Below are 13388 nucleotides of genomic sequence, written 5' to 3'. Positions count from 1 at the left end.
AGTGCTCGTAATGGGGTGAAACTGTACACAATTTATGGGAATAGGCCATAAAAATGTGGGTGACATTTTAAAATAAAGAACTAGGTTCTCTTTCCAACTAATTGTTTAAGTGACTTAAGTGAGTTTCAAATATTTATTTTTTTTATTAGTTTGTTGTCTGGCCATTTATCGTTTGGTTTAAAAAAAAAAGTAGATCGATTTCGTACTCTAACCAAAGTTTTTAAATCAAAAAAGAGAAATTACCGGCCGAACCTTTATAAAATATCAAGTTTGTTCACCACGGCTCCTTACTGAAAACTTGGATCTTTGGCATCGTGCAGCTCTTTCCTTTATATCACTGGTCAACAAAAAAAACTAGACTTAACGCTTCTGATCCTGAAAAGAAGTTACTTGTAGATTAATAATTCGAAACAGGAAACTTTCTTTCACGTTATGAGAAAACTTGGTGAAACTATCAAATATTTAATTTTTACGTACTTTTTAATGGGTAATACCAACTAATTTGTATTTCGCCTGGTGCTAAACTTTACCTTAATTTATACTTTACACTTTAATGTTGAGCGAAAAAATTATAAGTGGATTGTTGGTAAATATACATTTTATTAAATTTATTTTAGTCACTTTTTATCATCTGATAATTTCAAAGATTAAGAAACTGGATCGAACTTATTTCTTTATAAACTATATCTATATTTACATAGGTCGGAACGTTACGGATCTGAGCAATAATTGAAAAAAATTATAGCCCTCCATACATACAACATATAGTGATATATGGTTTTAAGTTTATACAAGTTGGAGGCATCATACATAGATCTAAAAAATTTTGGCAAATTAAGAGAAAAACCGAATAATTTCGTTGGCTTTTAACATATACGCATAAAGCTTGATATATACATATAAAACGAATTCTTCAGATGAGGATTTCTAAACATGTCGCTTATAACAGAAAGATAAAGGGAAACAAATGATATTTCTTAGGATGAGGATGGCACACTTTAATTTTCACTACATTATTCCTAATAACTGACCGAATTATTACAACATCCTGTTTTATTCGCAAAATGGGAGTTTAGTGATTGCTAAAGATCTATAACTCTAAAGGTTTATAATACTATTCGTTTTATGCAAATGGCAGATCATAAACAAATGATGTCTCTTCCATAGTATACCTAAGATTTTCGGCAAGACTTACAAGTCTTCAAGTTGACAAACCAATTTCATTTTAGCACGAGTCGAATGAAAAGTTGCTACTCTCGACTGGATTTGCTTACAAAGTGATCACTTACAAGTTCACCCGTGTAGAGCTCTAAAATTTACACTAACATCGGTTGGTATGGATAAATATTTAATTCGATCTAGGGCTTACAGGTTGATGAACCAAAGGCAAATGCAAAAAATTAAAACAATGTAATATATATACATATACAGCTATCGCCGGAAAATATTTATTTGGCATTAAATATTGTATGTATGTACACATATTGTGTGTTTACTGAAAATATTGCGTTTACAAAATAGAGGAATATATATTTTAGACATACGGATACAGATACATACACTTAAAACGGAAAGGGCAATATAAATACATTTAGGGTACTTAAAATGATTAATCAAAAATGTCCGATTTAGATATATGGGTTAAATTAACTGCAAATGCATGACAATTAAATGTATAGAGAAGTATCTAAAAGCACGCATATGGAAATAAAATTCGATAATTTAAGCGCATTCATATGGAATACAGATCTGTTTTAGATTGTAAACCTGTCGATACCCATTTAACTCCGAGAGAATTAAATTCCCACTCATCAAATCGAGAAATGCTTGTAACCGATCTCATATATTTCCTAGCTTTTATATTTAAATTACCAAATACATAAAAGGAAGGCTGTAGTCGAGTGTACCGCCTTACTCATTTATGGCGCATTTTGAAAATTTTAGGTGGGGCCATCTGCCGGACTGCAGTGCCAACACCTCAAACTGAAAACGACCTGCGCCCCGCCCCCGCTAACAGTATTTCGCCCTTTTCCGCACTCTTAAATATTTGAATTTCGTTTTTGAAATATGCAGTGCGTCATAATTAACAGTTAATATGACCTATAACTTCCAAAGCAATTGTGCGATCTGAAACATTTTTGGAGTGTCGATAGATTTTGGGGGCGTGGCTGCGTATGAACCCTAAACTTATGACAGCCAGAGGGACATGGCTTAATTGACTTGTCTGTTGATCCCAATCAAGGATATATATACTTTATGGGGTCGGAAACGCTTATTTCTACCTGATACATACTTTCCAAAAATAAAATATAACCTTTAACTCTTAGAGTAATGGGTATAGTAATGGGTATCTAATTACGTTAGTCGGTTAAGTTTAGAATTGGTAAATCCCGCAGATTAGAGTCAAGCGCAAAGATTTTTTTAAACTAATTTGAGTGGATTGTATTCGTTTAAAAGTATGTATTCTTAATCCGGATCATCAGTAGAGTCGATCAAGTCATGTTTTTCCGTCTGTAAGAAGCGGAATTTAAATTTTTTTGGTTTTATAAGAATGAATGAATGGGAATGCTAAGTTAAATGAATAAATGAATTTAAAAACATCAATGTTCTATAAAGAACCTATAACCAAGTTTGTAATAACATGAATTTAAATAATCTTCTAAAAAATCTTCATATTTTTATCCTTGTGTTATTTAAGTGCAATTTCATTTCATGTAAGTCATCTTCTTCTTAAGAATCGTTTATTCTCCTCAACCAACGAAATTAGTTCTGATAGAGGAAAACCCAATTAACAACTCCATTTTCGAGTGAAAACTGTACCGGGACTGAATATGCTTTTTGTGTATATCTTGAAAACAGTTTATTGGAAATGAAACTTAATACTAGTTTTAGAATTAGAATGTCCAAGTTAATAGTTTGCATTTTAAGGCACTAGTTAACAACTATCACGGGTCAAAACAAGCCATTTTTAATTATTAAGAATTATTTAGAATAACATTTTTTGGTAAGCCAATTAAGAACATAATATATTAGAAGAAAATTAAAATTTGTGCGCGGGTTTTAAGTTGTGAAGGCTTTTCATGATCAGTAAACGAAATGTTATTGATTATTTCTTCTAAAAAAAATGCTGGAAAGAGCTTAGTAATTTTTTTCAAATTTTTTTTTTTTTAAATACGAGCAATGTTGACAGAGATATGACCTTAGAGCAACAAGAATCTGCTGAGTTTACCACTGAAGTTGAAACTGTTATCGCGATTTTCTCGAAAAATTTATATTCGATACAAATGACGATTGATAGTTTTGTCTGTAAAACTAAAGCTTTTAACTTTTTTTGGTAAAAAAATACAATTTTTTTAAACTGACAATCACTAGTTAAATTGGTCAAAATTGGTCACCGTAAAACGCGGTGTTTGTTAATTCAAAAATTCTAAGATATGTGAAATATAATGATATTGTTAAAAAAATGTATTAGTTTTCGTACCAGTAATACATTAAGAAAATGCCCTATTTTTGGAATTTCATTGGGGCTAATCCCTTTATCCCTGAATATATATCTAAATTTAATTTAGATAAAAATATTATATGGTCGGTTAAAGCCTTTGGATAAACAGAAGGTCATCAACACTCCAAGGAAATTGCTTTTTCAGTTATCATTTGGGAAGGGTGTTTACAAATGATATCCGAATCACCAAGCTTATTTCTTATTTTACTTAATTAAAATATAGTAAAGTCATAGTTAAAAATTTAAAGATTTTAAAGGAATTTCCCAAATTTTCTAAAACATAAATTAATTTCTTAGACTGAAAATAAAATGTTAAATAAATGCTTTTGATCTTCGAATCGTATGCTTGATATGTTTTGATTCATATTATACGATATATTCCCAAAATTTGTTCCAGTACAATTCAATTAAAATTGGATTGGAGTTTAGGTGGAAGAAATTAACTTTTAGATTTAAAAAAAATCATTTTAAAACTTTAAAGAATTTGGTTGTCGCAGTGCAACAAATTAATTATTCTTCGGTTCAAAATGAATATAAAACTTATTTAATGATGATCTAAAAAATAAAATTCAATAACTTTTAATAATTGTAGAGCAAATATTTAAAAAATAATTACAAATTTTGAATTTACTGGATCTATGCAAATTGAATGTGCATTGAGTAAGTAAAAGTAAAACTTTCCAAAGTCCATCAAGAATGTACTTGATTACTTCTGATTTTCTATTATTGAAAAGCTGAGTAGTGATTTTAAAACAAAACTCAGGGCTAAGCACCTCTACGGATAATTTTATCTTATCCTTAATATAGTTTGTTCTCCTGAATTAAAGTCTAAGCTGAAAAAGTAGATTTTCGTTTGCCATTTTAAAATTACATGATAAAATGTTGACATGAATTTTTTAAAATTAAAAATATTGTATAAAACGACTTTAGTGGAACTTCGGTTATGTATTTACTTTATATTTTATTTAATAAAACCATAGAAAAACTATAGATTGACGAAAAATAGATTTTAGTAAAAGACTTTCATTCAGATAAACCCTCACATTTAGGAAAAGTAAAACTCATTCGTAGAGATTACAACAATTTAGTTTATGTTTTGATTTGAATGATTTCGATTACTTCAATACTAATAGTATAGTATGCATTTTCATACTCAAGATGTGTATAGAAATAAATATAAATAAAATCAAAACACGTTTCAAGTTTCTTCCTTTTAAAACTAGTATAAGTCGGAGAATCAGGTCATAGTTTGATGGAATTATGTATGTACAGCGATTGACAAATTGCTTTTGCGAAATAGCTTTGCTTTCTTTTAGTTCACAATTGTTTTTCTAACCAATCGACTAATCCACACTTACATGTGGATTTGGAGTCATTGGCCGCACTCTAAATAGAAAGTACAATACACCCATCAATGATCCGATATACTTAACAAGACACGAATCCATTTATGAGGAAGTGGCATTTGCGATCTTGATGTTGACCAGCAAGGACGATAGTTCCAGCTCTTCGCTGAACTTGTTGCGCATGATGACGCTGCGATAGCCTTGCCGTATGCAGGTCAGTGGATAACAGGCCTGTGCGATGAAGTGCGTCTCAGCGAACATGTCCTCGTCCTGCACTTCGAAGCGAAGGATCGCGAATTGCGGATTGCGCACGTTGAACTCGCACGACTCGTTCCACACGGGATTGAACCCGTTTTCGTTGACTTTGGTGCGGTACTTGACGCCGGTGTCGTAGCTCGCGCCAATTATTTCAACCACGATCTGTGGATTGTTTGACTTTCCCCCCCGAAACAGGTGGCGGGCCGCGATAACGCGAATGCTTACATTCACCTCGCTGAAGTTGTCGGTCAAGGGATGGTTGGGGTTAAAGCCATCGGACTTCATGAACGCAGGCTTCAAGATGTAACCGCACTGCCCGTTGTTCCTAAACTTGGCCTGGTTCAGCTGCATGGCCTTGTCACCCGTCTGGTAGTTCAGAGCGATCATCTGTGATCCGATGTTCCAGAACGGCATGGGATTAAAGTTCGACGAGTCCAGCCGCTGACCCTTTGGGTACACTCGACTGATCTGGTTGCGGTGATAAGAGAGGAAGAGCTGCGTGTTCTGCTGGAAGAATTGCTTCTCCGCCTTCGTTTCAGGAAAACTGGACATTTCCTGAAATATCCACGAGTGTTCGCGGAAAGGCACGCTGCGGAAGTAAATGATCAGGTCGGACATCTCCTTGGCCACTCGGGCAGTGCGTTCCTTTTTCCGTCGCTCCGATGCCAGCTGGCTGGCGATGAGGGCCGCTTCCTGGATGGCCTTCACCCACTCGTAGGCCGTCTCTTGGTTGTCAAAACCGATTACGAAAGGATTCTGCATCGTTGGCGTTTGTATCTGCAGCTTGAAGATAATGCCTGGATCGTTAGACTCAAAAAGCGAGGCGACAGCTCCGAATATCTCAATGGAGTCGGTGCGCCCATCGGAACCTTCCTCGTTCAACGAGCTGTAGTCTTCCGTGGCGGAATCAATAACCTGAATAGTGAAAAGAAATAAAACAATTAAATATGCACTAATGGGGTCAGAGAACTTACTTACAAACTTACATTATCTTTATATACTTTTCATAAAACTGTTCTTAATACTAATATTATTTAATGTGACAATCTGGGGATGATGCATTTAGGGCCCATTTCTGAATGTTGGTTAAGATTTGACATTAATTTGCAATTAACATTTACATTCTCAATACAATGTTGGAGTTAATTCTGATTGTCGGTAATCACTTTTGACTTTTGACTTCTAGTTCTTGTTATTCTTTCTCTCAAAGATTGAGAAATCTTGCTAAACACCACAAATCGTATATTATTGAGTCTTATAACTCTAAAGCTGGTGTCTTTTTGATTGTTGGTTACTATAAAGAAGTTGGATATACATAAGTATTAAACGGACAAACAATATTGACTGCAGCTTCACAATTTTATTTTGAAGTATACTTGCAGATGTTACCTTAACGTAGTTTGCCGGCAGATGTTTCTTTATCATTCCGCCGTAGTCCCCAATCCACCACATCGAGTTGTCCCGCTGCACGTTCGTGATGATAGCGTGCTTGGGAAAAGAAAGCTCGTCGGGCTTGTTCGCTTTGTAGCTGTAGAGGGCCTTGCAGGTGACATACTCCTCCAGGTGGGAGCCCATGTAGTTGGAGGCCCCGTTGTCGTCGAGGCTGCCACTGTGGTCGCCCTGGGCGACCTCCGCTAGTGCTTGACGCAGCAGCTCCTGAGAGACCGGGTGGCTGAGTTTAACATTGCGGTAGAGCGGGTTGCGGGTGTAGTAGTTGATAAGCGAGACCAGAGACTCGAAGTTCATCGTGTCGATGCCGTACAGACGACCCTCCTGCATAATGCGACAGTGCTTTATCTTCCGATTGATAGTGAACGAGATCACAAACGCGTTGATGCTCTGCACCGACGGCCTCACAAGGAACGAGCCGATGTCCAGTCTAAATAGACCCTGCTCGGCCTGCTCCTTGGTGGTGTTTGGGTGGAACCACTCCTGGTCCTCGTGCTTCTTCGGCTGCGGAACAGGCTCCTTCAGTATAATCGAAAACTCTGAGCTTCGCAGCATGTTCTTTCGGTAGTAAACTATCAAGGAGTAAAGTGAATCGAAAACGAAATTCTCTACTAAATAGTACTTGATAGACCCATTTTCATGCTTCAACTTAATGCGGCAGTGATTGGGTCGATTTCGTCGCCAAAATGATAGACTATAGTCTCCTACAAATGTGGCCGATTCGCGTACTAAAAATGTTCCGTCCCCAAAATGTTTGTACTGCTTGAGTAGGTCGTCTGCTTCCTTCCTGCCACCTGAAACACATATATTAGATGTTAATCTAAAGATAAAATGAAAAATTCCAATAAATTGCAAATATAAATGAAGCATTCAGTTCTTTAAAAATGTTACTTGAATTACCATTTGTGAAATGGCAGACTAAATACACTACTCAACAGAATTAATTTTAAAAAATGTTAACCATTTTTTGGTGGAGTTTAACTCCATAATATTAACATGTCACTTTTTTTTTTTATATAGTTCGAGTTTTGGTTGACGATTAATTTTGCGAAATTATTGGACTCAAGAAGGGTTTAAGTAATCGATGTCTAAAGCAGAACAACCAAAGCACACCGTAACTTTGGAACAGATATAAAAAAGGAACTACGAATTATGTGTAATAAAATGAAATCGAAACAGGCCAGGGAAAGTAAAATCTGGTCAAAAATATAATAACTTATGCAACTTAACCCAAATACTTCGTTCCAAACAACTTTTTGATTGCTCGGATCAACGCACCTTCCAGCTTTCCATGGAACCAATTCTCGCCGAAGTGCAACTCGTCGTTGGCCGACGTATCCTTCTGTTTCTGCTGCATGTTGCTGTTCAGCGAACACGACGAGGAAAGCCCAAAGTCATCATCCTCCGAGTTCCCGTTCCGCGACTCATTAATCTCGGAGGAGTAGATTAGCTCCTGATGGGTAAGCACGAACTGGTAAAGATTCCAGGACTTGTCGACCGGGTCCTTAAAGTACAGCAATCCCTCCTTGAACACCTTGCGCACATTCTCGCCATCGTTCTCCCCGTGGGCTCCACCACCTCCGCTGGCCAATGAAGACCTGGGGCCCAACGACCCTGTGCCAGAAATCCCATTGCTGATATCGTCAAACTGCGGCAACTTCTTATGCTTTAGGATAATCTTGCGACGCAACTGGTATGGCGAGGGCAAGTGTTTCTCGTTCCGGTCACAAGGTTGGGAAAGAAGCATGTCCCCAAACACCTGAAAACATTGGTGCAATGATATGTGTGTTTTAAAATAAATTATTAGAAATGGTAATGTTAAATTTAAGACCGATTTTTCGTTCTAAAAATTGGCATTAAATTGGAAAGCAAATTAGTTTTACTCAACTGTGTAACTCCATGTCAACTTTAAGAAATCGGCATATAAGAGTTGAGATACATATAAAACTTAAAGACAAAATCGACAAGTGATATTTTTTAGAGTCCGTTGTTCTTGCTAGGAAAAAAAAGCGAAAATTTAAAATAAAGGACATTATTTTGATTAGGTAGTAGTATTAAAAACGGCTTTGATACCTTGGCGCCCAAGGTATTAATTTACTTGTTTTGACTGCTATAACTTGCAAAGATATTGGACAAATTTGAAACTACACATTCATGAATAACTATTTGCAAGTCTGTGAAAAAAAATTGTCGATTGTTTTATTCTATATGTATGTAGGATGGCATATAAAGCAAATATATAGGAAAAGTTCTAAGGAATGTGAGCTCACCTCGATCAAGGCCTGCGCCATGTTGCGCTGCTGCTCCAAAGAGCAGTTCTGCTCGATGGACAGTATCACTGGGTACTCGGAGGTGATGAAGGCGTGGTCCTTTATGGTCTTGATAACGTCCATGAACTTGATCTTGGAGGTCATGGTGTGGCCGTGGAAAATGTAGGGCAGGTTGTCGGGCCCGTTCCAGCAGTCCAGCTCGATGCAGCGGCAGCCCATTCGCAGGGCGCGCGCATAGGCCTCGCAGGAGGACTCGCTGGAGAACTGGTCGCCAGTTAGGTAGGTGTTGTGCGATGAGGCGATCCAGTAGGAGGACAGCGGAAGGTTCATGTCCATGAACACCGAGTCGAACTTGCTGTTCCATAGGTCGTTCTGCTTGGAGAACAGGAAGTCCACGAACTCGGGGAAGGTCAGGTAGGGCTCCTGCACATCGCGCTCCACATCCTGCACGAAGTCCCGAATGAAGGCGGCAATGGAGGCGTTACTGATTTCGCTTGTGCTGAGGTCGCGCTGCTCCGCCTCCAGGAACTGCTTCAGCTCCGCCGGCCGCACCACCAGCTGGTCCTCCGAGTACGGGAAGCCAGCCGCTCCCGATCCAGACAGGATGCTGGCAAAGCTGTTGGGCAACAGCAGCTTCTGGTAGAGCCGCGAGAAATCGTCGAACTTGAGGTCGTGCTTGCGGCGCACGTCCTCGGTGAAGTGCTCCATAAACTTTCCGGTAGTCATCTTGCAGCTGACCCCGGCCAAAAAGAGCTTAAAGTCCTTGATCGTCACCTGCGCCGGCGACTGCTCCGTGGCCTTGGCTGAGTGCGAGTTGACGTTCTCGATTTGGTAGTACTCCCGGCGCAGCCAGCGGTCAATCTGCAGAGGGTATGGAGCGGCCAGCGTGTCCCTGACCATGTAGCGCAGGCCCCTCACCCAGTTGTCCGCCTCGATCTCCGAAAGGGCCACCACCGAGAAGCTCTTCAGCTTGAAGTGGCTGCCGTGCAGGATGACGAAGCACTTGCTGCTCTCGAACCGCTGGCACTCGTCGGCGAACAAGCGGAACTCCTTGGAGTGCTTGCCCACCCGGATCTCCCGGATCTCGCGCAGCTGGATAGCTCCCTCGTAGTCGGTGCGAGGCGTCTGCGTGGCCACCGTGGCCCAGAGCAGCTGCCGCGTCTCCCGTATGAGCATCAGGTGGCGACGGTCCGGCCGCCGCTGCTTCCCGTACAGCTTGGTCACGATGGTCCCCCGCTCCAGCATCCCGATGGTCTGCTCCATCTCGCCGAGCAGTGGGGCACTCATCGCACTAAAGCAGCTCATCGTGTCCGTATCTGTATCCCTATCCCTATCCTATACTACAGGCTGCTACAGGTGGTGCCTTGCCAACCAATCGCCGATGCAAGCTATGGGTTCCAGCGTGTGGAACTGTTCGCAGATCAACTGCGCCCTCTTCCACCAATTTAACGCACAAAGAGCGAACTGCACACCCGAGTTTAACAGTGCAGTATTTTAAATGTACCCAAAAACACCACACAAATAAATAAGATAAGCCAGCTGCTGGAAGTCTGCCAGTGTTGCCAGGTGGCATGGCTCCACAACTACTAAACCAAGAAAAATCATATGGGGCATTCCCCACTCTTTTGAATTGCTATACCTTTGAGTTTTTAAAGAGTTTAAACAAAGTTGTTACAACCCATTCATAAAAACAGCTGATCGACCTACGGAAAGTAAACAAACCGAAATAAAAAAAAATTTTTAAATACATTAATACAATTTCCGCAGATAATGATAATATTGGCGAAATAGTACAGGATGCTTTTCATCATACCTTTGGTGGATGGATGTTGTGCTGACCACCACTCCTCATTAATATCAGTTTTTCCGCCTATGGTTTTCCTCATTGGTCATTATGACTATTTTTATCCTGGACGCTCCAAGATTCCATCCTTATCTTTGATGAAAAAATACTGGCATTGGTTTTAGTTTTTACTTTCGACAAATTACCTTTGAATCAGCTGACTCCTTCTCGATAAAATCCCAAAGAACCTTGCAGAACCTTTACCTGTGTGAATAGACTTGAATTTATTTACCAATCTCACAGCTGCGTTTAAAAATAATATAATTCTTAACAAAAAATAAATTAACACATTTTGAGGAAGGGACTATGGGTTCAATAGTTAATCTGCGTTAAGTCCCAGAGTTAATGACAAAACTCAGTTATTTTATATTGTTTTAGCGGCCTACTAGAAGGATCTTTGGGAATATTATACTTTTTCGCAAGACACAAAAACTGCATTTAAATTAAATCAAAGTACCAGAAAATTGGTATTAGAACGAAGAACAGCTAATGTGTAACTCTAGTTGTGGAATATTGTCAGTGTAAACGGTATTAGCAACAAAGCACCACCCTTTTGGAGGGTGGTCCACAAGGTTTTGTTTTCAAATTAGTCCTAGGCGGTTGATTTACGTTTCTAACCGCACGTACCTATCCAATACTTACCCCATTATTTGTCCGTGCAACCCTAAAATCTTGGCGCGAAACAATTTGAATTTACATGTCGACACATTAATTCTACGAAACAGAGGAGCGAAGTATTAAAGAAAGCGAAGGATTGGGAGGCAAACGCTCCCCAGGCAGCAATTTGTAAAGTTGTCTCATAACATTGAAAAAAAGCAGAAAATGTATTTTTTAAACAGTTTAACAGAGCTAAAATTCTGCTCAGCGGTCTGTTGACTGTTTCACATCCATCAAAAATCCCAGCCATTCCACTGGGATGGTGTTTGTGGGACTTGGCTATGTAATCTCTTCACTTGAAAATCGGTTGGATTGTACATATGATGTACACCGAAAATATTTCTGTGTACTTCCGAATATGATACTTTTAATTTCGGTGTCACTGTGGTACGATGACAGGGGCAAAAGGCTATTTTACAAAAGTCACATATATACACATACATTATATATTGACTTAAAAATAAACTATATGAAAAAATTAATTAATACTGCTGAAACGAATGCGTTTTTATTTTTTTCTAAAGAACAAATAAACATCAAAAAGTTATTGAACAAAAAAAATATGCACATTCTTTGATTATAACATGGTATTCTCTAAACGACTGAATCGCTGAAACCTTCGTTGTCTATCGTAATTCATTAAAAGGCCATGGAAACTCTGTAACATCCACTGATTATTAACTATGATATAAAATAGTCAATAATAGTTTTAACAATAAAATTAAACAAGTTTTGAAGTCCCAAAAAGTTGTTAATAATTCAGTTGTGCAGGTCAACTGTTTGACAACTGAATAGGTCCAATTTTGGATCGTTTCCTGAAAACCTAAAATGAAAATGTTTAAATTTTACCAATAAGCGATTCAGATGTTTAGGGGGAATAACCTTATATGACGAGCAAAAATCAGCCAGTCCCCCTCTCATCTAATATGTAAAAGACCGGAATAAAAGGGTTCCACACAGTAAGAGAGTGTAATATGATATGACCGGAGTTACTTTTCTTTTAAAGTTAATGCATTATATTTTATAAAAAGAAACTCCTCAAAAAATAAAAAAAAATCTTCGGCAAGCCGAAGTTTATATACCCTTTCAGTTTCAGTTGTAAGAAAAATTAAATATTCTATATTTCGATACTTTTGCGAATAGCTTAAAACTAATAAAGTTATGTCTATTTTCGGATACATTTTTCGATCGTTCCCATTGTAGCCCAATGACATAGTCGTAATATTTTTATAAAATTAAAACAGTAATTCTGAAATGATTAAATTTGTCTATATCGCGGAGTTAAGAAACAAAGAAGTTATAGTTGTATTTCATTGTTTGAACAATTGTATTATGTAGATATACGGTCAGGCGGAGAGACGGACAGACCGACATGTCTCTATAGATACTTTTAAATGTCTGATAGAAGAGCCTATGCACTATCCTCTTGGGATAGATACTTAAAACCACAGGGTTTCTATTTAAATGTTAGTTTGTTATGTACAGGTTAGAGAATAAAATCGCATCCTTTTTCAACAGAAAGTTAATGTTAAATACCACAAATTTTGGACAGCACGCGAATGCAAAGAAAGCTTCAGTTGTCCACTTGCAAACAGTATTATCACGCAACACCCTAAGGATCTAGGCGAAAGATTAGCTAAAAACGTATTGTATGACATAAACCATCTGATTGTGAATACAATTTTTTTTAAATACTTGGTTAATCCCCTGAAACCACTTTGGCACATAGCAGTACGCAAAACAACTCATAACAAATTTTCTCTGATTTGCCTTTACAAGCGTACATCTAGCTAAATTAAATTTATTTCAAACTATTTTTACAGTATTGTGTAAATTCTTAGGAAAAAAAAACAAATTCTTAGTGGCTACTACAGTATTGCTAAATTAATTCACACATTTTAAGTTTAGGAACTCGGTCAGGGTGTCTTCCGAGTGTTGTCTGTCTATCAAATATAAAAGCTAAAGCTGTTTATAGTGATTTAACATAAAAGTTCGTCATCTAATATGTACCAAGTATTACTCAAAACGAATAATAAAGACAAATGGATTTGAGAACATATCAT

General features: G+C 37.9%; 1 protein-coding gene across 1 annotated transcript; it reads right to left on the bottom strand.

Moving 5' to 3' along the window:
• Window positions 1-1418: 1418 nt before the first annotated feature.
• LOC108045760 (1-phosphatidylinositol 4,5-bisphosphate phosphodiesterase gamma-1) lies at window positions 1419-10414 on the bottom strand. Its single transcript, XM_017125178.2, has 4 exons — window positions 8826-10414; window positions 7834-8314; window positions 6496-7349; window positions 1419-6021 (listed from the first exon to the last, which is right to left on the bottom strand). Exons 1-4 carry the CDS (start codon window positions 10128-10130, stop codon window positions 4951-4953), a joined length of 3711 nt encoding a protein of 1236 aa, XP_016980667.2. The 5' UTR covers window positions 10131-10414; the 3' UTR covers window positions 1419-4950.
• Window positions 10415-13388: the final 2974 nt, after the last annotated feature.

Source organism: Drosophila rhopaloa, unplaced genomic scaffold, assembly GCF_018152115.1.
Source record: "Drosophila rhopaloa isolate 14029-0021.01 unplaced genomic scaffold, ASM1815211v1 contig_3, whole genome shotgun sequence".
Taxonomy (NCBI): Eukaryota; Metazoa; Arthropoda; class Insecta; order Diptera; family Drosophilidae; genus Drosophila; species Drosophila rhopaloa.
Note: the sequence above shows the minus strand (reverse complement) of the source record. Positions and strands in the feature narration are given on the sequence as shown.

What these genes read in the sequence shown, in the direction of transcription:
- LOC108045760 (XM_017125178.2), bottom strand. Translation starts at nt 10,130, where the DNA reads ATGAGCTGCTTTAGTGCGATGAGTGCCCCACTGCTCGGCGAGATGGAG. An exon ending in GTTCCATGGAAAGCTGGAAG is followed by an intron (nt 7,350 to 7,833) that starts GTGCGTTGATCC and finishes TATGTGTTTCAG; the next exon opens with GTGGCAGGAAGGAAGCAGAC. An exon ending in TGCCGGCAAACTACGTTAAG is followed by an intron (nt 6,022 to 6,495) that starts GTAACATCTGCA and finishes TTCACTATTCAG; the next exon opens with GTTATTGATTCCGCCACGGA.